General features: G+C 30.5%; 3 protein-coding genes across 11 annotated transcripts; 1 reads left to right on the top strand and 2 right to left on the bottom strand.

Moving 5' to 3' along the window:
• The first annotated feature begins 310 nt into the window (after positions 1–310).
• LOC116770496 (serine/threonine-protein phosphatase PP1-beta catalytic subunit) lies at positions 311–6,391 on the top strand. Its single transcript, XM_032661978.2, has 7 exons — positions 311–469; positions 1,658–1,789; positions 2,954–3,169; positions 3,414–3,605; positions 4,341–4,492; positions 4,788–4,922; positions 5,207–6,391. The coding sequence occupies exons 1-7, from the start codon at positions 421–423 to the stop codon at positions 5,303–5,305; spliced, it is 975 nt and encodes a 324-aa protein (XP_032517869.1). The 5' UTR covers positions 311–420; the 3' UTR covers positions 5,306–6,391.
• LOC116770552 (uncharacterized) lies at positions 5,614–9,142 on the bottom strand. Its single transcript, XM_032662082.2, has 4 exons — positions 8,051–9,142; positions 7,835–7,979; positions 7,193–7,402; positions 5,614–7,118 (listed from the first exon to the last, which is right to left on the bottom strand). The coding sequence occupies exons 2-4, from the start codon at positions 7,945–7,947 to the stop codon at positions 6,797–6,799; spliced, it is 645 nt and encodes a 214-aa protein (XP_032517973.2). The 5' UTR covers positions 7,948–7,979; positions 8,051–9,142; the 3' UTR covers positions 5,614–6,796.
• A 156-nt stretch (positions 9,143–9,298) lies between these two features.
• Positions 9,299–16,551, bottom strand: LOC116770551 (uncharacterized). 9 transcript variants are annotated; one of them, XR_004353537.2, is made up of 8 exons: positions 16,425–16,475; positions 14,614–14,731; positions 14,297–14,533; positions 12,886–13,128; positions 11,686–11,850; positions 10,627–10,857; positions 10,379–10,499; positions 9,299–9,589 (listed from the first exon to the last, which is right to left on the bottom strand). XR_004353537.2 is itself a non-coding variant. In XM_032662075.2 (8 exons), exons 2-7 carry the CDS (start codon positions 14,702–14,704, stop codon positions 10,429–10,431), a joined length of 1,038 nt encoding a protein of 345 aa, XP_032517966.2. In that variant the 5' UTR covers positions 14,705–14,731; positions 16,425–16,551; the 3' UTR covers positions 9,299–9,589; positions 10,403–10,428. The 9 variants fall into 9 exon arrangements, 8 of the variants coding, with proteins under 8 accessions (XP_032517966.2, XP_061376815.1, XP_032517968.2 ...); XM_032662075.2 differs by having other exon boundaries at positions 10,403–10,499; positions 16,425–16,551; XM_061520831.1 differs by lacking the exon at positions 16,425–16,475 and adding an exon at positions 15,671–15,693 and having other exon boundaries at positions 10,403–10,499.
• Positions 16,552–24,121: the final 7,570 nt, after the last annotated feature.

The raw sequence follows: 24,121 nt of genomic DNA on the forward strand, positions 1-24,121 counted from the left end.
ATAATGAACAATTGAAGTTCGTAAGGGTTTACCTGTATTTCTGAGTTACACAATCTAATTCATATTAAATTATAATTTCATCTAAGAAACATTAACAAATAATGAGTTCGAAAACAAATATAGTTTTCCCACTATAAAAATGTTAAAATATTTTGTAATAATTTTTGTGTCTGTAAGCTTTGATAGGCATGTATTTAAAACAAAATGTGTTTTTTCGATATTTACAGATATTATACTTCTTAGCCTATTATCGTAAAAGTCTCCTTTCAATCCGAAATTATTTTTGAAGAGTTCCTGAAGATTTAAAAGTTTTTTTCACATATTTAATCTGTATTAATCACCTTCACAACTTGCCGCTAGGCTGAAATACTATAGGGGATTTGACTTTTTTGACATAAAATAAATCGTGGTGTAGTAAATATGGCTGACGAACTCAATGTTGACAGTCTTATTCATAGGCTTTTAGAAGGTAAAGTACCAATAATTATGTTTTATTGTTAATATTCAAACTCTGCACCTCCTAAACAATAGTGATAATAAATATTTCAATCTATAATCTGCTTATAGTTGCGTAATTATCGCTGAGTGTATAGGTATAGAAACGTCTAACTCATAAATAAATCGATTATCCTCAATTCTTATCTGAAACTACTATGAATGTTCATGCTCAAATGCCTTTTAGACGGCTATTTTTGTCTTATTCGTAAAGTGTAATGCGAATTGTACGAATATAGAAGTACAAGTTACGTATGTATTTCTAGCACTGTGGATGACAGATTCCATGGCATCGAAGAATTTCATGGGCTTATTGTTATGCTTTGTTCGCATTGTATGTTACTTTACTTGTTAATTTCATTTTATCATGCTGCTTTTTATGGGTTACATCAGTATACAGGCTGCAACAGGAAACGGCACGGCGAAAGGGAAAATTCAAAGACATCTTTTCAGGAGAATGTATGGTTACCTCCAAAATTCTATTTTCAGTATTGAGCTAGATATTAATTCGTTTTATTTTTACTTGGTTCTAAATGGACTGTTCCTTGTTTGCTTCCATTACATCCCAATTTGAATTTATATTTACTGCTGAGTTAAATTGGGAAATATACAATATATATTCAAGGCTTTCTTCTTTTACCCAAAAATTGCCAAGTCCAATATCTACCTCTTATGCAAATTGCATAGTCATATCCATTGTATGTAGCACTTCATAGTAAGTTAGTTGTGTTACTGATAACTTATATTGTTGCTTTAAATTATTAAACAGAACTGTTTAATCCATGTCCATTTTTGGTTTATGAGATGTTTTTACTGTCACTGAATGCGAGCATGTCTTATGGAAACTGTTATTCATTACATTATATTATCATGTGCTACAAACAGCTATACATAGAGGCCGGACTTATTGATGAGTCATAATTTTGATATAGCTTTTATTTTTATAGTACACTACAAAATAAGCATTTTTTAATTACTAAAAAGACTTAGTAACTTACAGACTATAACTCTCATTGGATTAAAAAGGGATGGATTAAGGCGGCCTCTCTGTATTTAAGTGTAATGTTATTACCAACCACAGTGATGTCATAATCATTGCCTATCCTTGCTTAAATAATGATTTTTAGGTTGTAAATGCTATATATATTATATTTTGTCTTAGTTCGAGGATGCCGTCCTGGAAAGACAGTTCAGATGTCAGAGTCGGAAGTGAGGGGGCTCTGCACCAAGTCCCGGGAGATATTCCTACAGCAGCCCATATTACTGGAATTAGAAGCACCACTCAAAATTTGTGGTAAATATATACCAATTATTTTCATACAATATACTGTTTCTTTTATCATTATTGTCATTTGTTATGAGTAATTTAAAATAGTGTAATTTCGAATAGGCCGTGACATAATCATGTGCTAATATCATATACAATTTATTGAAAATTATTTATTGGATATTTTACAATTAAATTATAATTATGCTTTAGATGTAATTGGTATTCATAACAAATACTGAAAAGTTTGACTATGTTTTAACTAAATATATGTATACATTGAAATAAATAAAGTATTTATTTACTTTATACTTGAAAAGTAACAATAATACATATGATGACTTTTAGTTAATATTACTGATTCCAATAAGGAAATATTTTTACCATAAAATGTTAAAATGAGGTTTTATCTACAGAAAGTTTCCTGTCTTTGTTTATCAACGGTATATTTGTATTGTAAAATATCTGTAATTTAGAATGCAAATTTGAAACGAAGTAATTGTAAGTATTATTGGTTTTAGGTTTAATAAAAATATTGTTTTCAATAGGCCAAACTGACCAATGGATAAACGGACAGTTTGTATTTAATACCAAATGTTTCTAAAAATCAACTCAATTGGTTATAAAAAAATTATATCGTTTGTTTTATAAAGTTTTCCTGTAACAAATTGGATCTCCTCGAAGAGAAAATTTTCACATTCATATAAAATTATCTATATATTATTTTTTATTTAATATCCTGTTGAATGCATTCTATAACAGTTGAAATTCTCTAAACAAATGACTGTGACACATGCAACATGTAGATTAAAATACAGTACCCGCTGTATATTAATGAGTTATGACAATATATATTAAACTATGCCAAATGCCAATTCTGTTACAGCTGTCAGCATAGATAACGTAACTTTCTAGAACATTTAAGTAAAATCATATTTCAAATAATGTGAACAAATATATGTATATATAATTATATAATATAAACAATATATTTGTTCTTATTATAGAATTGCTAACTCGGACGTGGATATGTGGAAAATAATATTTTTAATAATTTTTATTTAATCATTGTAATTATTAATGCAAAATAACACGGAATTTCAGAACATTATTAAGTTAATTTTATTTCTATTTGTATAAATATTGAATTAATGTTATATGTGTGAAATTGATTGAAAAATTTGTTTTCAGGTGATATACACGGCCAGTACACAGACCTGTTACGTCTATTTGAATATGGCGGCTTCCCGCCAGAAGCTAACTATCTATTTTTGGGTGATTACGTTGATCGCGGCAAACAGTCTCTCGAAACCATATGCCTCTTGCTGGCTTATAAAATAAAGTATCCAGAGAATTTCTTTCTGCTTCGAGGCAATCACGAATGCGCGAGCATAAATCGTATTTATGGTAATTTTATGTTTCAAACTTTTGTAAGAATCTATTAGCTGTGTTTACTTACTAATTCTGTATTAAATCTCATGATAACGAAAAACACATGCTGGCTTTCATGTTTTTTCTTCGCGAAAATACTTCGTATATTAACAAATTGTTAATGAATAGTTCAACAAGTATACAAGAATGTTAAAACCATTTTCTTTTGTTTGTTTTTTCAAAGTATAATATTGGCTAAATTACAAATTAATGTTTTCAGGTTTCTATGATGAATGCAAACGCAGGTATAACATAAAGTTGTGGAAGACATTCACAGACTGTTTCAATTGTTTGCCGATAGCTGCTATCATTGATGAGAAGATATTCTGTTGTCATGGAGGTCTCTCGCCTGACCTTCAGGGTATGGAACAGATCAGAAGGATAATGAGACCCACTGATGTACCCGATACAGGTATTTATTTCTAGGAATTATAACAATTTATTCCTTATAAAGTCTTTTTACTGTTGTTATATTATAGAGAATTATTTAGTATCTACATATATACAAATGATATAATTTATAAAGGTGTTATTAAATTAGAAAAAAATATAAATTACTTTGTAGGTGTTTTAGTTAGCAATATCTTAAATAATCCCACATAAAAAATTATTAGTCCTTTAACATTCAGAGAACATATTTTATCTGTGAAACATTGAAAATTCATTACTTATTGTATAATGTATGTCTGGATATTTTCGTTAATCTTATCAGACATTATATGTCATAGTCTATCTTATTATGATTGAAATTTTTATCTTTATCTCACAGTAAATGACCTCCTGAACTTGGTATCACCTGCAATATGAATCAGATGCCAAAAATAATAAGATTACATTCAGCTTCCTCCGACTATACATTTTTAATAATTTATAGATAACAAAATCAATAAACATTCACATGGATATATATAGAATTAGTGAATGACCTTATGCTCTATAGAAAATACATTATATTGATTAGACATTAAACAACCACAATCCCATTGTTACATACGCATTACATAGGTATATTTGTGAATATTCCTAATGTGTTTATTGTCACTAAATGTCAAACAAAATGATATTTCTATTACACACAGTTGAAATTATAATCAAATAAAGATGCTTTCATTGTATATTATATCTAATATAATGTGCTATTTCCCAGGTTTGCTCTGTGATCTTCTATGGTCTGATCCCGATAAGGATGTACAAGGTTGGGGAGAGAATGATCGTGGTGTTTCCTTCACTTTTGGACCAGATGTAGTCAACAAGTTCCTGAACAGACACGATCTAGATTTGATATGTAGAGCCCATCAGGTACGCTTATTGTGATGAATATTGAATGAGGTCATAACAGAGCATTACGTCATACATATTGTCTTATGTATTGAACCAAGGTTGAAAATTTAATTCAAGTATTGCTAGTGTACAAGTAAATGTTATTGTAAGCGGAATATGTTATATGTGTTTTATTGTTATTATGTATTAATTCTCGGAAGTTATAATATGTAGGCATACTAAAAGCATTATTTCGTTAATAAAAACAATGCTATTACTGGTATTTATAATTTAATGAGGAGTTAATTTTAATATGGGTATTTTTTTTAAATAGGTTGTTGAAGATGGTTATGAGTTCTTTGCCAAGCGTCAGCTGGTCACACTATTCTCGGCCCCAAACTATTGCGGGGAGTTTGATAATGCTGGTGGCATGATGTCCGTTGATGAAACGCTAATGTGCTCCTTCCAGGTGACTAACATTATTATTAAAAATGATTGTGTCCTATAATTTTTGTAATAATATATTATAACTAATTTAAAGATTTCGAACTAATTGATTGTTGCCTTATTTAGTTGTTGAAGGTATTTTACTGAATAAGGTCCAACTATTGAATGAGGTCTTAGTAAAATAAAAATTAATTTAATCATACAATTTTTTATAGAAGACAATAATCAATAAAATTGCATGAACTATAATAAATAAGTTGTATATTCTCTTGGCCGGTTTGTTAATCACATTAAAATTTATTATAGATATTAAAGCCATCTGAGAAAAAGGCAAAGTATCAGTACAATGGAATCAACAGCGGCAGACCGGCGACGCCTCAGAGATCGCCACCAAAAAAGAAATAACTGATGCTTGGCAACCATTGTACAGCACAGTGAGACGGATGTTACAAATAATTAATTTATATCGAGTATTATAATAACTGTTTCATGTCGGACATAGCCGAATAAGAATGTGTACTGTCGGAAATATATATATATATATATATATAATTATCTATCAATTTGTGCCTTCCTATGTTTAATTTTACTTTATATGTGAGTGATATTAATTTATTTGTTTAGTTTACAGGAGTTTTTGAGCTGGTTTTGATTTTTATTCGGCGATGTCGCGTGATTGGCTTTTTAGATCCGACGTTAGCAGCTATTCATCCGATTGCCTCGTGTTATGGACATTGATATTATATTTAGAAAAATTGTTTTTTTTTTTTTGTTATGTAATGAAGTTGATTGATGGAATCTTTATGATGGCGGGCATCGGGGCAAATCACTAACAATTGTGTTGTAGTGGATCGGAAGCACCGTTGCTTTGTTTATTCTATAACTAAATGTGCCTATAAATTTAAATTTATATATAGGTATTGGATGTAAGTGACGAGAATTGGTTAATTTGAAAAATTATTGTTGTTCACTCGGTCAATTGGCGATGTCGTTTTAAAAAAACTAAATTCGTCTGTAACGTTGATATCTTGGGTTTTTTGTTTTAGCTTACATTATTTATTGCGACCCGCTTAAATCTGGCCTAAGACATGCTAAGATATACCGGGTGGCACTGGCATGTGCTTTCAGTATAAGTACTGGACCCATTGAAAATATAAGGGAGTGAATCAGAAGTCCCAGTGAAATTATTATTTTTTTTATTTTGCACACAGTATTAAAGTAATGAATAAGTAGATGTTTTCAAAATTTTGGCAGATTGCATGATCTCCCTATTGAGGCTTTAACTTCACAAATTATGTTAAGTCTCGTTTGTAATAACTTTAATGGCGGTAGAATCAGTGTAGTCCTCGCAACAATAGTGCAATTGCTTTAATATAATTATATAAAATATTAAAAAATTATATGCAGATATTGCATTGTACAATTTTATTTTTTAGCTATGTTAACAATGTCAAATAATATTCATTAATAAATATTACTATATAAAATTAAGAGGTTTATTTTACTTTCATATTAATATGAGGTCACGGATGTTTTTTTTTATTATTTGCAGGTAAATACAATTTTCTGTAATTGATTTAAATATATATTATATCTAACAATACATAATTTTTTTTTCATATCACTTTCAGATTTTAGAATAGTTTTCACTTTATCATTGTAATTGATACTTTGTACTGCTTGTTTGATTAAATATTTTGCTAGTTCATTGACATTGCGAGATAGATTGTGATCACTTTATGTCTTACTATATTCTTCTCTATTTTCATATGTAAAACATAGTTTCAGAGTAAATTGAGTTTTTTTTTTAGATTATAGTTTTGTTGTACTTTCTCTGATGTGTACAATTTTCTGAAATATAAATTTTATTCAATATTCAAGTGTATTATCAGTTTATTAATTTAATTCCGATACTTTTTCCGACCAGTTAATTTCATCGACCCTGATCATATTTGGAAGCATTATTTCAGCAAGCTTTCCATGATTTGAGATTTTATTATGTATGTTAGCTACAATATCTTCATTTTTCTTTTGATATTTTTGAATATCCATTTGTAAAGCTTTGAGGTAGCCTCTTTTGGCCGTCACAGATTTTTTAAGTCTTGCAGCTCTTGTTTCATATTCTTTGGCTAAAGTTTCTAACAGAGTTTTCTGTTTTCGTAAATTTGCAACATCAGAAGCCCTCAGCTGACTTTTAACATCATTATGTTGTGGTCGCCTAAAATGATACCATATTAAATGCTATACAACCTTATGAATAAAACGAAAATAAATTATTAAAAAATTAAGTACCAAACATTATTTTCAGTATTTATCTCTGAAAATTTCTCCTTTTGTTTTTCTAGTATTTCTAATTTCTCTGGCATATTTTCAAATTCCCACATACTACTTATTTCTTGCACCATCTCGTCAAGAATGCCCTGTTTTAAGCAATTAAACATGGGCACCCATTTAACTCTTCTTAATTTAGCTTTAGGTACTGTTTCTAAAAAATCTTCATTTCTAAAACAATTACAAGTGGTTAAAAAATTTATAACATGATTATTTATGAATTCTTTTGTACCAGAAATAAATCAAATTAAAATTAATGGTGTCATAGTTACAATTTTGTCATATTAATAATGGAAAACATTACATTTGAGGATTTCGTATCAATATCAGATAGATTGCGTGCACTTAATATGAACATTTACATCAATTAGTTACTTTACTATAGTAAAGATACAATAAGTCAAGTGGCATACAATTGGGCTATAATATTACAGAAATTGCAATATTAAAGTGAATCCAAATGAAGGGCATTAAGTTATTTATCAATAATTTTAACTAAAATCATTAAATCAAAGTTTTTTAATTAATTTGCGATGTAGCTATATAATGCAAATCTAGCTAAAACATAATAAGTTATAAAGTGCTAAATATTATCAAACTTACTTGACGAGATTAGCTATATTGCTAAACTCTTTGAGAATCGTAAAATTGTCAAATGTCGCTTCGGAATTATTCATATCGGCTTCATTCATTTGCTCTTCTATTTGTTCTCCCATTTTGTATAGTTAATAAATCCTGGCCAATGAATCTAATGAATTTTAATAACTTTCACTTAAGTTATTAATTTCGTAATAGATACAAATGACAATATAGTTGTACCTATCCAATAATTTGTTTGTTATTCTTATTTTAACGTCTTTCTGTTTAAAATAATGTCATTAGTTTGAAATATCAGATGCGCAGAACATTCTATCATGCTTTGAATTCTATATTATTAATCCAGAGTAATTCATAGCTGAGTGAAACAAAGCATGTTAGAAAATGAAGAGTAAAAACTTGTCTGTTTACTATTAAAGCTACTCTATTACAAAAATAGATTCTTTTTCATATCTGACATGGTATTACAAGCAGAACACATAATACATATTTTTTATAAGTGTCAAAATTATATTTGACAATGGTTTGACAGCTGAAAGCAGTTGTTTGAAAGTTTCTTTTTTAATTTTAATTACCCAATTCAAGAAGGCATAATTTAAACCCAATTGTATTGCAATCCTGCTACTTAGACTTGGCGTTTCTAACAAGTAACAATTAGTTATAGCTACTGCATAAATATTAAATAACATTAATACTAGATAGCAATGTTGTTTACTTCGTTCATTGCGCATATTTTTTTTATTGATTTTGCTAGGAATCATATTTCAAAAATAATTTCGATTATTTTTTTATTTAACATTTAAATAAATACTCTCGAAAGTCTTTGATATCATTTTATTTAAAACTGACTGATGTCACGACACCTATTTTCTTTAGTTTTAATTGAGCGTTTCTTTATGATACGCCGTACTAAATACTTAGTTTATTATATAATATAAATTTATAACGTTTTAGTTCTTAATATACAGACAGACAGTTTTGACTTTGCAAAAATATTAGATTACAATTGGCTCGTTATTTTAACTCATCACTAAAAAACGCAGACATAGTTAATATTAAATATAAATTATAATCTTGAAACAGTGCAGTGGCGGGTTTTGATTTTACAAATAAAAACTAAAGTGTAACGTTTCCTGTTATTAGGCATAATTTTTTTTTAACTCATCACACGTTAATGACTTGAATAAATAGTATTTAAAGGTTTTACTGTAAATTATAATTATTATAGGTAAATTCCAATTGTATTGTCACTGTCACATCAGAAACACAAACTCCTAAGTTGCCATTATGATTATGATTAGTTTTTCGCCGAATATTATATTAAAATAAAAGTAGTTTTCTTTGGCAGGAACGGCTTGAATAGGGGCCTGCCAACTGCGGCACAGGATTCATATACCAAAAAATCTGTCTATACCACCCTTTAATTATAAAGTTAGAGTAATAAGAAAAGCGCACTTTATAAAAACAACATTGATTTTTATATATTTTATTATATATTTTTTTAATATTTTAAAGTACATAAAAATAAAATAATTATAGTATAAACAATTTTATTGTAACAAAGTTCATTTCCGTGGCAGTGACTATGTCGATTATTGCAGTCTTTGAGATCTTAAATAAATTATGTACTGAATAGAGTTCTTTTATAAAATTTCGTAACATAGTCAAAATGTAGACAGGAAGAAAATAGAAAATAAATGTTATAGTAGGCATTATAACTTATCAAGTAACGTCGATGACAGGCCGTTTAGAAAGCAGCAGCTGAAAAATAAAAATTATATATTAATCAATGAATTAAATCTATAAGAATTATTTCTTCTAAAAGCTATGTATTCATTTAAATAGTAAATAATGTTTAGTACGCCAAGTACTTTTAATTAGTCTATAAATTGTTTAAATTTAGTTACTATACTTCATAATACTATTGAAAACGACAAATCATGACTATTACGTATGACAGGTGATGACCTCAACCTACTCAATAATGATTTTGACGATATTTAAGCGTTTTTCACATATTTTTCAATTAACAACTTTATTAATACATTTTTCATTGTTTTGTAATCCAGAAAACGTAATGTAAATTATACTACAATACCATACGAAAACGATTTCTTAAATTTTGTATTAGTTTAATATAAATTTTATTTTTTATATAAAATGTAAAAAGATATTAATACCTTCATAAGATGCTATTGATTATCTATGAAATTATTTAATCAATGATAACAATTTTTATGTAATAATAAAAATCGAGAGACCACATTAGGAATACTAAAAAAACAAATGACATGGGAATTCAAGTGTAAAAAAATAATGTGAGGCTAAGAGCTCTAGGAACAAATAAGAGAAGTATCAACTGGGGTCTAGGTTAGTCAACAAGATGCATAATAAAATATCAAACTTTTTTGTTTACTACACCAATATAATGTAACATTCACAACAATGTCTTTTTTGTGTAATCATAATCTTGCAAAATACGTTATAGAGGAGTAACATGTGCAAACATATAGGTAGGTAGGTACCACAAAAAGTATATAAACTATCTACCGTACACAAAGACATCCTAGTTACCCATCGAAGTAATATCTGTAGCTCGTTTATAGGCTACGTATGAACGGAAAAGTCTTGCTTAAATCATCCACAGTGAATCTGTCTTCCACCATAAGATCTGCCGTGATCAGAGATTCGCATTAAGCATCGTTTTGTTAGATATAGTGATACAGAGCTGTCGAGTCGTCGAGAAGAGGCCAATTTTACAGCTCAAATGAAGCTTGTATGTACAGCAAGCCACTAACCTAAAGGCCTGATCGGATGTTTGTCCCAGAGGAAGGTGCGTTTGACCGGCGAGAGGTACGAGTCACGGATGTAGGAGGGGCTGCGGTCCCAACGAGCCATGGGCCTCAGCTCCGGCCAGTCGTACCAGAAGGGGTCCCGGGTGATCGCCGAGATGGGCAAGGAAGGGCTAGGGTTGAAAATGTCAGCCCAGGGCCTACGCCTCAGTCCGCCAGCGTTGAATAGTGGAGCACCTACACGTCACAATGATTAATGGCCGGACAACAGACAACACATTACGTCATCGCTCCTGCACTGCTGTTAGTGTTATAGCAAAGCTATGTTACATTCAAGCTGCAATTAGTACTACAGGAAACATAAAAACAAACTGATGTTACAATTGTCTTTTATATTGTTATGGAAGTGTCCGATCAAAAGTCGATGTCAATTTGCTGATTCTTCGGATATTGTCACAATCGATTAACGACAAAGGCTTCGCAATCCAACAAAATTTTACTCCGATGTAGCTTACAATGTAATCAATTTTTTTTTTATCTTTAACATTTATTCTTATGGTTTTTGGTTAATATTTAGAAATAATGTAGCTATAAGTCACCTTGCCATTTTTTTATCAAAAAATAATTTTGAAGAAATTTGTTTCATGTGGGCCGAAGAGCGATCGGACATTAGTAGCGGGTGAATATTTTTAGTGCAATATATTATTTATTAAATACTAATATTAGTGCTTAAACAATAGTAGTTGAAAAATTAGTATAAACCGATTAATTATAACACTACAATTTTACATAACTAATGATGTATTATTTATATTAATGGTTAAATGTTCGGTGTTCGTTATCAGTCGTGTACAGCTAGTTAGGCAACACTACATAGAAGAATTTCGTGAATAAAACGTCTCGTAGTTCATTCATTGACACCATAATTATAATGTAGTAATCGTAACTACTTCACAAAAAGAGTGCTGGAGAGAAGACGCTTGCAATTTCAAGTGACATCTAGAGATCTTGAAACATTTACAACAATAAGGGGATTGACGTAAACAGGATGTCTGTTGTCCTTACCGTCAGCATCAAATGCAACTTCACAATCTCGGGGTTGACTTATCCTTGGCTTCACGGGTGTAGGGGATCTCCCTCGGAGCGATCGGTCAAAATCAGCCCATTTTTCGGCATCAGCAAAAAATGGATCCTTATTGAACACGTCCGATAGTCTGGCCGGCAACGCTCCTTGCGGTAATTCTCATAGTAAATACCACGTCAAATAATCCAATATTTAAAACGTGGCTTCATTTAATGCACCCATTCACAAATCATTAATTCACTGTAGTGTTCACCCAACGTTATTAATGTGGACATTCCGATGGTAATCTTGCTATTTACAATGCCATCATGCACATGTCCTACGTTATGTTATATATGATACATATTTTTCTGATAAACTCGTGAGAAGCGTCTCTTACGTCAATGACGATGTCAGACACGATATACCAAATGAGAGGAAGGTACTAAACTACTAAATCAAAACACGAATAGGTCTTTTATATTTTAATAAAAAAAAAAATATGAATGGGTTAGTCAGTGCTATTAATTTTGTACTATTTATATAGTAATAGAATACAATATAATTACATTAAACGAATCTACTCTATGTGTTCTCTTGATTAACAATGACACGTATAACATTATAACGATTGATACAAATTTTTATATACAGAATTTTGGCAACAATGATGAACAATATTTTAAGATAGCAGAGGGTATTAACATAATAAATTTTGAAAACATAGTATAACATTTCTTAGATGTCTTAAAATAGAGGTCATATTTTAATGTTGCGATTTATAAATTAAAACGCAATTTTTAAAATATTTCACTATTCACATTTTCGTTATTATTGTTCTCATCTGATTAGATTCAACGAATTGTATTGAATCTAACAGGGAGTGAGGTTTTTGTTACAATACCCTATCCATGTAAAAAACTTGAAATATAATGCTTTTATAATAAAATGATGTACAAAACATTAAATATCAAATTTTTACACGGATTAATACACGCCGAGATTAAGCCACTCGTAATTTACAGAACAATCAGTCTTTTCGAGACACTAAAAAAGACGTAATAAACAATCTATCCGTCGTCAAAAGCGACGATCAGATAAATCTGCCCCAAACAAGAGTATTAACGCAAAAATCCGAATGGAGAAATCTTGGCAGCTCTTAGACTAGCTTTCAATATCGTGCAAAAATATTTAGTATTTACCTGATCCCCAGTGAGGCTTGTTGTCGGGTTCATATTCGATGCCTTTGAGGCTCTTGGGCGAGAGTGGGTCGATGATGGGTGCGGTCAGGTCGGTGATGGGATAGGCTCGGTCCTTCAAGTACAGTCCGTAACGGGATGGGTAAAGGCGGTCGATGGCGGCCATCCTGTCCAAATGATCCTGCCACGCCTTGTGAGCGTCGAAGGGGTCGACGCCTCTTCGCACACGTCTTGGGACATGGTAAACTGTGATCGAGTGGAGCCATTAAATACTGTTGCAGCGAGAACGAGGACTAAAGTTAAGATATATCCGACAACGTGGACTTTTGTTTGGAAAACTGATAAGTATAAACAGGAAATCTGTTTAATGTTAAGTTCAATCGAAGTATGAAAATATACATGGAAAAACAGAAGATAGTGCAGTTATTAGAATATTAAGAAGAATGTCAATCAAAGCTTGTATTGCCGTCAGTAGAGTTAGTAAGTATAGAAGCTTTTGTAGGACTCACCTTTGTTTTTTGAGGAACTTAAAAGTAGATTTTTTTTTATATCATATTTATACAAGTCAAGGGGCTTTTATTTATAAAGAAAATGTGGTCACCTGAGAAATGCTCGAAGATTTAATAATGATGTAAGCGTTACGTAGATGTTATGAGTTCTAATACACTACATGCTTTAATGATTCATGATTTGGAAACAAACATTGCAATGTTATATTATACAAGATAAGTGAGCAACTACATAACGAATTTCTTAAACAATATGCCACTATTTTTACTGCTGTGTCCAATACATCAAGATCTATACGCTAATGTTAATGTATTTCATGTAAAATCTTGTTGAGTGTTTTTAAAATGGTCGATTCATCATCAATTAAATCTTCCAACCTTGTCAGGTCCACCTCTTAATTCAAATGCTCAAGCTTTATTTAAAAAATGCATACAACAACGTCATAATGTGATTATACTCAAAGTATTCATAGATATTTTATACATGACAGTTACTTTACAGTTTTAATATAATTCCCTTTCTCAACATTAAGGAATGGATTTAACTAAGAAATCTTCCTCGAAAATACTAGAAAAAAAAAGTAGGAAAGAATGTCCGTGTTAACTAAAATAAAGTTTAATTCATTTTAGACTCTGCCGGCATTCGCTGAAACAATTAAATAAAAATCCCAATATATACATTATAATGTCCCATGAGTGAGGTCTTTTTGTCAGTTATAATTCATGAATACATGTACATAATAAAAACTAATTTTAGAAGCAAATAGCTGTAATGCTTGTTACAGAAAAAAGACATGTGAGATATAAACAATGAGCAAATTAATAACACGTGTATTGACAGATCAAAAGTGTTATGTTGTGTAAGCTGTCAAGGTATGTGAAATTTGTTAGCGTTGGGTACTAACTTGGCCTGTAGTGATCGAGGGATCGAGGGTAGTTGTGGGCGTAGATTGGACGCGGTGAGTATCCGTAGACCTCACGGTGGACGGGGAGGTAGCGGTAGCCGGGGACGGTTATCCTCTCAGCGGCGCCGATGGGATCGTCATAGATGGATTTGCTGTATGGGTAAGTTGACAGCAACTCAGGGAACACGCTACGACGTGTCGGCCGGTATCTTTCCTCGGCCCTGATGTCTTCCGATCCTGATATTGAATTATTGTTAGTGAGATAGTATTTCTAATATTGTGATATCGATAATATATTTGTTATAAAGTATAATTACCTTTTAGAGACCGAACGAAGGATTGCCAAAATCTGGCTTTCTTCGACGGCGTCTCATTTCTGCCGATCATTTCTAAATGACTTTTAAACATTTTGGCGTTTTATGTCGTGCTCGTTTTCTGCAACAAAATATTATATTCAATTAAATCATGAACCGAAGCGAGTGAGGTCGTTACAAAACTTATCTCTAACTCTTATGACATAACGGCTACAATAGCGCCAGTCGATCTTAAATAGACTAATGACGTACACAAGCTAGATGCTAGTCCGCAAATAGCCGTCTCGGTGGCTGCTCCGATTCGAATGGCCCATGACTTGGCTGAACGCCAACCTGATGATGAGGGCTTGGAAATGACCGTTTTTACGAATGTTCGATCATCGTCAACTATTTTAGAATTCGTGACGACCTTGTTGCTAGCAACGTCTTCAATAAGTCACCGCCCTGTCGCAATTCTAATTATATAATGGTGATATGTTTTCCAACTTGCACTTAGCGATCGAAATGAGACGCATATAAATTTTGATTTTATAAATTTTAATTAATTTAATACTAAATAATTTGACAGTATTAGTAGGTATCTCGAATTTAATTAAATAAATTGATTGTTACGATGCCAAAATAGAAGCTGTTATGTTTGAAGCTAATAAGTAGTCAGAACCAAAAATATTTAGCGCAGCTATGACCATATTTCTCGTTCCTCTATAAGCTAAACGTAATTGTAATTCATTTACGTCATTATAATCGAAATCAAGAGCAACAGATGGCGACTTATATCAAAACTTCAATGTAAAATTCCGACACACTCGTAGACTCAGTAATGTAAACTTAATTCTCATTTTAAATTGTAAATATAGCTAGATTTAATATTGCGGTTTTGATAAAGAAGAGTCTGGGTTCAATTAGTTTATATATGATTTCACTATCACGATCGTAATTACTGCTAACCGAATTATTATATCCTGGGAGATTATCGACAGAAATCCAGATATGGGTCAAGTTCGAAGGCCAATGGCGACAGATATATTTAGTGAAACACCAATGTCGGCTGGAAGCTCACCTGTGATAAAATAACGCGTGAAAATATTATGAAACGGATACATAAATACTTGAAGCTCTAAATGATTGCAAATTTGGCTCGGATGTGAGCCGCCGAAAATAGCTCGTACCACTGGTATCGAATTTACAGCATTCTGGACGCAGCGCTTTGTGACGCTCACAGGTGGTACATCATTAACAACTTTCTAGCATCTTCTAGCATGTCATCGATTATAAAATACTGGCCATTTTCTTTTTTTTTTAGACTTTAAAATATAAATAGAATTTTTTAAAATAATATTAATTAATTAAGTTCGGTTACACGAAATAAATTAGTTTCAGAATAAAAGAGATGTTTATACGGTAACTTATTTCTTTAAAAAATAAATAGTTTTCTTAGGCTTCAAGTAGGAGGAAACACCCTTGTTGTAACTTAAATATGATGTGAAACCTTTGGATTTAATAAAATTATAATAATCTTTCTATAATACATACTTTTTAATATTAAACTTCGTTAACTTTGTCTTCATAATATTTAGCAAGTAGAAAAGGGTAATTTTATATCACCGTATTTTGTGCACATAAATATTCTTTCTATGTATTATGTTAATTTACTTACGTTCTGCTGCAAAACCTACGTTTTAAACCCTGACTGAACTACTTACTGGCGAGACCAAAAATAAAATCAAATACCTACAATAACGACTAACCAGATAAAACACATTGATCACAGATAAAATATACACTTCCCGATTAATAATGCACTTAATTCTTACCGATTAAAATAATTTTCGTATAATAGCGATGTGTTGTGTCGCTGACGAGCCGACGTTGAGTGTCGGACCAGAGCGGGCGCGCACTGGCGCGTTTCGTGTTCCCGCCCAGAACCTTCCCCATTCCCCCCTTGTAATCCCCAAACCCCCACAACCCCTTCCTCCTCTGAACTCCCAGTAAACATTGTCCACGTTTTACAGCCTCATACATTGGCTGAATATTTTTTACCGAATATTATATTTGATTTAAACGCGTAGTATAATTGTAATAACATCGTTTTTATATCCTAACATGGATATTGATGTTAAATCCTTGTCACTACGTTCAATTTTTTGTTAAGGCATCGTCGTAACCTAAAATGTTCTGAAAAATGGTTCATAATATGAGTGCATTTTCCATAAGTCAGAATAGTTTGAAAATCACTGTTGTATATACAAATACACATAACCATTTAAAATTTTACAGCCTTGACACGAAAATGTCTGACTTTAAAAGATTATAGAAGGAATATTCAAAATTTTGAAAAATATAAAAACATTAGACAGTTATGCCTATATTACATACATACATTTTGTCGTTATTTTTATTAAGTTTTCAGAAAATAATACACGATTTATTAAATGAATTCAATTATATTTTTCATATTAATAAATAAACAGCTACGACCTCTACACTTTCGTAGAACCTCTACATCAACTTTAAGGTTCTGAGGTCTGCTTGAATACAAATGATAGAAATTATAATGAAACTGGCCTTATATATTTTTAACAAACTTTTTGATTATTTTTTTTGTTTTAATAAATAAAAATTATTGAATTCTCATAAACCTAATACTTCTACTTGATTTTTGCTATTTAAACAGTAAATATTGTTTATATTTTTTTTCATTCTTATTATTAAAATTAATATATTGTCCTCATATTATTTCCTTGAATACTATAAGTAACTAATTAAAATCGTCTTAAGGATATCAAAGATTTATCAAATACGTGACATATGGAACCTTATTATTATTTTATATTAAAATTGATAACAAAAGGTAGTTTAGTTTAGTATAACAACAATAAAAATAGTTTGTATACATTTGAATGTTGTATTAATTAAAGGAAAACAGTATAACTTTTCCATATGAAACAAAAAAGGTTTGAAGCACTCCCGAAGTAACCAAATTAGTTACAGATAAAAAATTCAAACGCTTTTATATTAAAAGCCTCCTTTTATGAAGATGTTATAGGACGATAACACGTAATATAGCCGGATGCAATCATTTCTAAAACATTAAAAGCATCTCGTTTGATGCAAACATTTTTATTTCTATCCCAGACGTGGCAAGGTCGGTGTATGCGGAACGTCCTCCATATATCGGTGTTATTTTAAGACATATTGTATTTCGGTTGATATACTGTAGATAAAATTTACTGTTGTGTATAACTGAAACCATAACAACAATAAAACATGGCCTTGAAAATGTACACGAATAAAAGAAATTTCAAAGACGCTGATTTCTTTAGCTTTTTTTATTAGTTTAAAATGTTCATAAAATTTTTCAATAATATGATCACATTAATTGTTTTCATTAAATATCACTTAAAACAGACGAGTAAAGAATCTCCAAGAATAAGAAAAAATGTCTAGCATTATTTTTAAACGCTTTTTCGATCAAGAAGTGTTATTCTATCCGTCTTTTACGACAAAATACTACCGTTTTTTTAACACTACAAAAACAAATTCTATCCAAAAATAACAATATATATTTCATTATGTTCATCATCTAATATCTCATCGTTAAAAATTTCTAAAATGTATCAAAGGTTTGTTATTCTCTTGAGTATTTTGTCGTATTAAGTAATCCTCGAAGATTTTATCTCTACAACGATGACCCATTATCATTATTTATCGGAACTCCTAATATTTTAATGTTGACAAGTGTCAACATGTTTAATTTATAGTCTGTGTATATACAAACTTCTGCCAATAAGTAACTTGTGATTGATGTTTAGGAAGCGTTTATTGTGGTATAAATCATTACTATATTTGTACACTGTTCAATTAAAAACATATTATTATCAGTGACGTATGTTTGACGTCATCACCGCCCACGGCCCTGTGCAATTTTTTTATTGAATTCTTGCTCATAATCATATATAAAAATAAGCACAAACGACAAAAAACGAATACTCAATACATTTGTAGAGGAACATCATCCGCTTTACTTAATCGATGCGTTTCCAATATCGAAGATTTTCACATTTCTAAAATAGCTCTTGGTCTAAAAAGTTTGATCAATAAATAAGTGAGTAAGTTTTCTATTAAATATATTATTATTCATTAATTCATATATCCTGAATTAAGCGTCCATATCTATTTTTAATTTAATGAACACAAGTTGTCAACCAGTTAAGACTTAGTCTTTTTAGTTTGCGAGATTTACTTCATATAATTAACCCCGTGGCGAGTGCAGTTATTTCAGAATTCATTTGGCATCTTGAGATTGTTCTGGTATGGTGCATCTGTTGAGTGTTTATTCATATATTATCTGTGGCTTCCCACTAATATCATGATTAAATTAGTGATGTTATAATTAATTTTATTAATACAAGAAAATTTTCTCCCAAAAATAATCATTATTTTTTTTAATTAATAATATAAATTCTCAAATTTTATGAATCTCCATGAAAGCTTGATACCTACGCAAAAAAAAAATATTTCCTCACCTTTTATTCTCTTATTTGTAATAAAATCGTGTTTAGCAAAAGTTTAAATAATTTTCCTGTCAAATTAATTTTGTATGTTAAACTAGTCGCGTTTTGAGTAAAAACCACGTTCAATCTATCTGTATAATATAAGCGAAACCAGTGTGTCACAGTAGTAGCTTCTATACACATCGCAAAAAGACAAAAATTGCTGCAAATTGTTAATGTGCACTTTTATTGCTAATTATCCTGGTGTATTTGTTGAGATATTAAAGCCAACAACTATAGTTTTCTTCATAGATTCTCTAAAAACTGAATTCTGGTACTGAACATGTGTTTGAACTCAGTCTATATTTGTAAATACATACAAACTTTACATATATACACAGTCCAAGTTTATCGTCACACTACATACGACCCGTTTTCCGTTTCTTATACAATTAGCTACTTTAATACTATAATGTGCCAATATTTATGAATGAAAAACTTTTAACGCTCCGTACGTAGCGCGTCCATGCAAACTCAGACTAAGCGTACAGATACGTGGATTGTTGCACTTTTAATCACCTGGCAAAACAATGACTTAAAGACGTAAGAGATAATATATATTCAAAGTTATTAATGTTCAAGCATAAATAATAATATTTTATGTATTTCCTACATTTTTTATTGTTTTCTATGCTACAATAATAAAATCTACGAATATGCAATTACCATTTCTGTTAATGTCAAACTGTAAATGGTGATTTGATACATCCTGTTTTCTCGGATTAATTTAATCTGTCGCGAAGTTGTCAAGCTCGTTGGCTGTTTACTAAATTTCATTCACTACGAAGTAATAACGTCATCAGTCTCAATTTCATCCTCTATTTTAGGATCCTTTATTGATTCACGTGTATACAGCGTCATGTACCAAGGCAAAAATTATCTTGACTTCACGCAATAAAGTTGCTAACACACGATTCACTTATCAATATAGCTTCTATTTTGGTTTTCAAAACCATTTATATCTATTTAATTATTAAAAAAAAACGGTAATTCTCTGTTAACTTATAAATTGTGTAGGCACTGACAATTATTTTGATTTCAATATGTTTAGTTGTCAGACTATAATTTAATTTTCTGGTTGACAAAGAAAATGCAACAAATAACAAAAAATAAGAAGCTTCCTTTAGACAATTGTTAGGATACTTTATTATTCTTGCTTGTCCTAATTGGGTTTGGTTTAAAGTTTATCCGTGTAAAGCTTGTGTTACCTTAAGATAAAATAATAATTTTACTGCGACTTTTCTTCATCTCTATGGTTTGTAACACTGAAAATTTCGTGTTCAATCAATAATCTGTGGTTTTTACTCTAAACACGACTACTTTAACATCCAAAATTAATTTGAATGGAAAATAATTTAAGCTTTTGCTAAACATGATTTTTATACAAATAAGAAAATAAAAGGTGAGGAAATATTTTTTTTTATATAGGTGTCAAGTTTTCATGAAGATTAATAAAATGGGAGAATTAAAACTTATATATGTATTTATTGTTTTGATATTATTTCAGAACGTTCTTCGTAAGAAGCGATTTATATACAGAGAAGGTTTTGAAACATTTTTGAAAACAAATTTCCATATAAATAATGTACTTTATTTCGCACATTCTCATAAAACAATGCAACATTTCTGTTCTTGTTCTATTCTTGCAGTTTAAACGCAAGACGTAATCACGATTTAATGTCCAATAAAGTTAAATACATATAAACCACAGTATTCAAGTTTTCATTCGAAGAATACAGTAGAAATTAAGGAGTGTGTTATCTTAGGATGTGTTTAAAACGTTGCTAAATAACGATGTTTTCATAACATACAAATTTTAAGTATGTAAATTCGAGAACCATCGTTCTAAAACAAAATTTAAACAACCACTACACCCGACCAACATCATATTATTATAGAGACAATCTACAAAGAAATAAGAAAGAGTTGGTGGTTAACGAATAAAATCACTTAACTTATATAAAATTCCAACTCATCTTTCTGAAATATCTGTTGCGTAAAGTTATCGAACTTCGTGGGACTTTAAGTTAAAACCATTTTAACATTGAATTTTTATTTGATTCTGTACTTTTGGAAATCTTAGACATTATTAAGATGTTACGTATTTTATTTAGTCACTCTTTCGCCATCCTCGGAACGATGCTTCAAATCTTAGTCAACAATTCGGCACTTAATCAGTTATTTCTAGGAAACGTGGGTGAAACCCTTGACATGTTTATAAATATTCAACTAAAATGTATTTATTAATAGTTTCTAGAATTTTGACTTCTCAATGAAACTCACAATATCATGCTTTGTTTATATCCGTGACTGGAGTGTAACGTAAAATATAATCCGTTGTTTTACATCAAGATTATAATGATTTTGTAATTACTTCCTCAACGTAATGTGTTCAGGGTAATTAATAGTACAAAAAATATACATGGTAAATGAATTAAAGAGCTATTTGTAACCAAGCTGGAATTTTATTTGCTTTTTCTTATAAAATGTTTTGAAATAGAACCCAGACTTCGCTTGTAGCTTACAATTTGAAAGGCATCTTCGTTGATGTGAGGCTAAAGTTTTAAAATAGCGTCTTTCTCCTTTAAAAGTGTAAAATACTCTCAAAATATTTAGAACTTTCAAGTATAAAAGTATTAAGTTATATAAGATTTAGATAGAGTTTCTAATAAGAAATTATTTCGCCAGCAATGTTTACTGTATTAGTATATAGAAGGCAAACATAGAATATTTATATATTGTATATGGCAATATTTACATATGATTTTTGAAATCTGGGTACCCTACGGTTTAAAATAGCGATGATGATTCTATCCGGAATACAAGACGTAGTTATCATCCATAAATTCAGCTTTCCAAACAGTTCACTGTGTGGTTTATGTCGGAAAATTATGTTTCACAACAATTATTCCTTTAAAAGAGCATATACAAATTTAACCATAAGAAAAATAATAAAAATCTTTTATATCTACTTAATTATTGACAACATATAATTTAGTACGAGATACATATTTGTTGTAAGAATTATAATAGAACGATCTGTTCGTACAAACGTTCTAGTTGATCTGGCAACAAGACTTAGTCGATACGCGTAGGAAGACAAAACACAACGAAAGTAATCATCGATTCACCAATCTAACAAGACCCCATACGTGAACGCCATTAGTAATGGTAAAAGGTCAAGTAAGATTAGATAGTCTCACTGTAATACTATATCGTGTGGCCTTGCTACGAATAGTGCCCGCCCACGGAGCGCAGAAAACGAAGCTACACTTATTTTTCATATGCGTGTTGATTTTTACTTCAACATCTTTTTCAACGTTGGCCTGTTTTTAAATCGTATTTATTTTTAGGTATATCCATTAATTATGAAGATAGATTAATTAGATGATACTTTTATTTTCTATATTTCCGCTACTTGCTTCGATGTTGTATAAAACATTAAAGATGAACATGTAATTATGAAGTATCGAATGCTTGATACTGTGGTTTCAAGAATTGAATTACAAAATTTTCTGTTGATTTGCAATACTTGTCGAATTCAAATAAATCTCCCGTTGAATTGAATGAATAAAAAGACCCTCGAGGAAACTCTAAGACATCCGCTCACGACCTGTCAGATGAAGACTTTTTGAAGATGGCCGGAAACACGTCAATGTATCGGACAGCTGTAGATGGCGCCACAATAGCCGAGTTGCGCGATTCCCTCGCAATCGCCCCCCACAGCTTCCGGCCAGGAGTTTTTCGCATAGAAATGGCAACATTACACATTGTTACACAAAACTTTCGCCGTAATGCTCTCCTGTGAATACTCCACTCCGTATTTTCGTGGCACTTCCTCTCGGACAAGTTGTACGATAAACAGAAAACTTTACTATCAATTTTGTTTTTGTCATAGAAACTTAAAAATAGAGGGGATGGAAGTTCCTTTCGAGAATCTTTTATACTATTACGAATATCTTAAAATTTAATAAATCTGATTTTAATAGAAAAATTTAATAATATGCATTCCTGCTTTTCAAACTAGTTTTCTGATACCAATAGTGATAAATAATTCTTATAAGGATATTGTTACCAATTGTATACGTAACGTAACATCTTAATGGAATAAAACTTAGACACCAAGAAATTAAAAAAAAACATTTTACATTGATATTTTTTTTTATTTTACAAACCTTCAAGAGGACATAATTAATTAAAATTATCTTCTGTCATGTAACAAGACACCATTTAATTCAGCAAGTAATGTTGTCGTGTCGCAAACAGTATTGAGTGCAGCCGCGCCAATACAAATGTTTGTCATATACCGCCTCTGTTCAAATGCATTCACACGTACTGTACTATTAGTAACGGTAATGGTCGATTTAATTACATATCTGAAGGTCAAATGCTGTTTATTTAAGACCCTCGTCAGTTTGCCTAAGGACGGCACTGAATGACGTTTAAAATAATTAAAGGGCTGTAGATTTTAATTTATTGTCTCGCATAAAGGCGATTAACAATTCCTGTTAATATCTTTTAGTTATTGCACAAATATTTATTAACAATTAACGGAATTTTATTGCAAACTGGCGTTTAGTAATAATGTTACATTATAATACTCCAGATGTCCAGATTTTTCGGGAAAGAAAATTGAAATATACTACTATACTGGTATTTTTTTTTAAATTATTGTTTTCCTAAAACTTATTCGGAAATTGGAATAGATGGAAATTACAAATAATATAAAGCTTTTTCTTTAAGTTCTTTAGTAATTATTTTTATAATAATAAAGGTAACTTATTTTACGTTACACCCATCCTTCAAGTGACCGTCGTTAATACGCTCACAGCACGACATGATGTTCCAGATAATTATTAAACAACATTAACGTGATAGACAAAACAATCACAAATATTTGGCAATACATTCAAACGTCATATCTAACATTTTCTAATAACAGTATTATAAACTTTATT

The sequence above is a fragment of the Danaus plexippus genome, chromosome 7 (genome assembly GCF_018135715.1).
Source record: "Danaus plexippus chromosome 7, MEX_DaPlex, whole genome shotgun sequence".
In the NCBI taxonomy this organism is placed as follows: domain Eukaryota; kingdom Metazoa; phylum Arthropoda; class Insecta; order Lepidoptera; family Nymphalidae; genus Danaus; species Danaus plexippus.

What these genes read in the sequence shown, in the direction of transcription:
- LOC116770552 (XM_032662082.2), bottom strand. Translation starts at nt 7,947, where the DNA reads ATGGGAGAACAAATAGAAGAGCAAATGAATGAAGCCGATATGAATAAT. An exon ending in AATATAGCTAATCTCGTCAA is followed by an intron (nt 7,403 to 7,834) that starts GTAAGTTTGATA and finishes TAATTGTTTTAG; the next exon opens with AAATGAAGATTTTTTAGAAA. An exon ending in AATACTGAAAATAATGTTTG is followed by an intron (nt 7,119 to 7,192) that starts GTACTTAATTTT and finishes GTATCATTTTAG; the next exon opens with GCGACCACAACATAATGATG.
- LOC116770496 (XM_032661978.2), top strand. Translation starts at nt 421, where the DNA reads ATGGCTGACGAACTCAATGTTGACAGTCTTATTCATAGGCTTTTAGAA. An exon ending in GAGCATAAATCGTATTTATG is followed by an intron (nt 3,170 to 3,413) that starts GTAATTTTATGT and finishes TAATGTTTTCAG; the next exon opens with GTTTCTATGATGAATGCAAA. An exon ending in CGCTAATGTGCTCCTTCCAG is followed by an intron (nt 4,923 to 5,206) that starts GTGACTAACATT and finishes AATTTATTATAG; the next exon opens with ATATTAAAGCCATCTGAGAA.
- LOC116770551 (XM_032662075.2), bottom strand. Translation starts at nt 14,704, where the DNA reads ATGTTTAAAAGTCATTTAGAAATGATCGGCAGAAATGAGACGCCGTCG. An exon ending in CCTCGATCACTACAGGCCAA is followed by an intron (nt 13,129 to 14,296) that starts GTTAGTACCCAA and finishes ACTCGATCACAG; the next exon opens with TTTACCATGTCCCAAGACGT. An exon ending in CAAGCCTCACTGGGGATCAG is followed by an intron (nt 11,851 to 12,885) that starts GTAAATACTAAA and finishes AATTACCGCAAG; the next exon opens with GAGCGTTGCCGGCCAGACTA.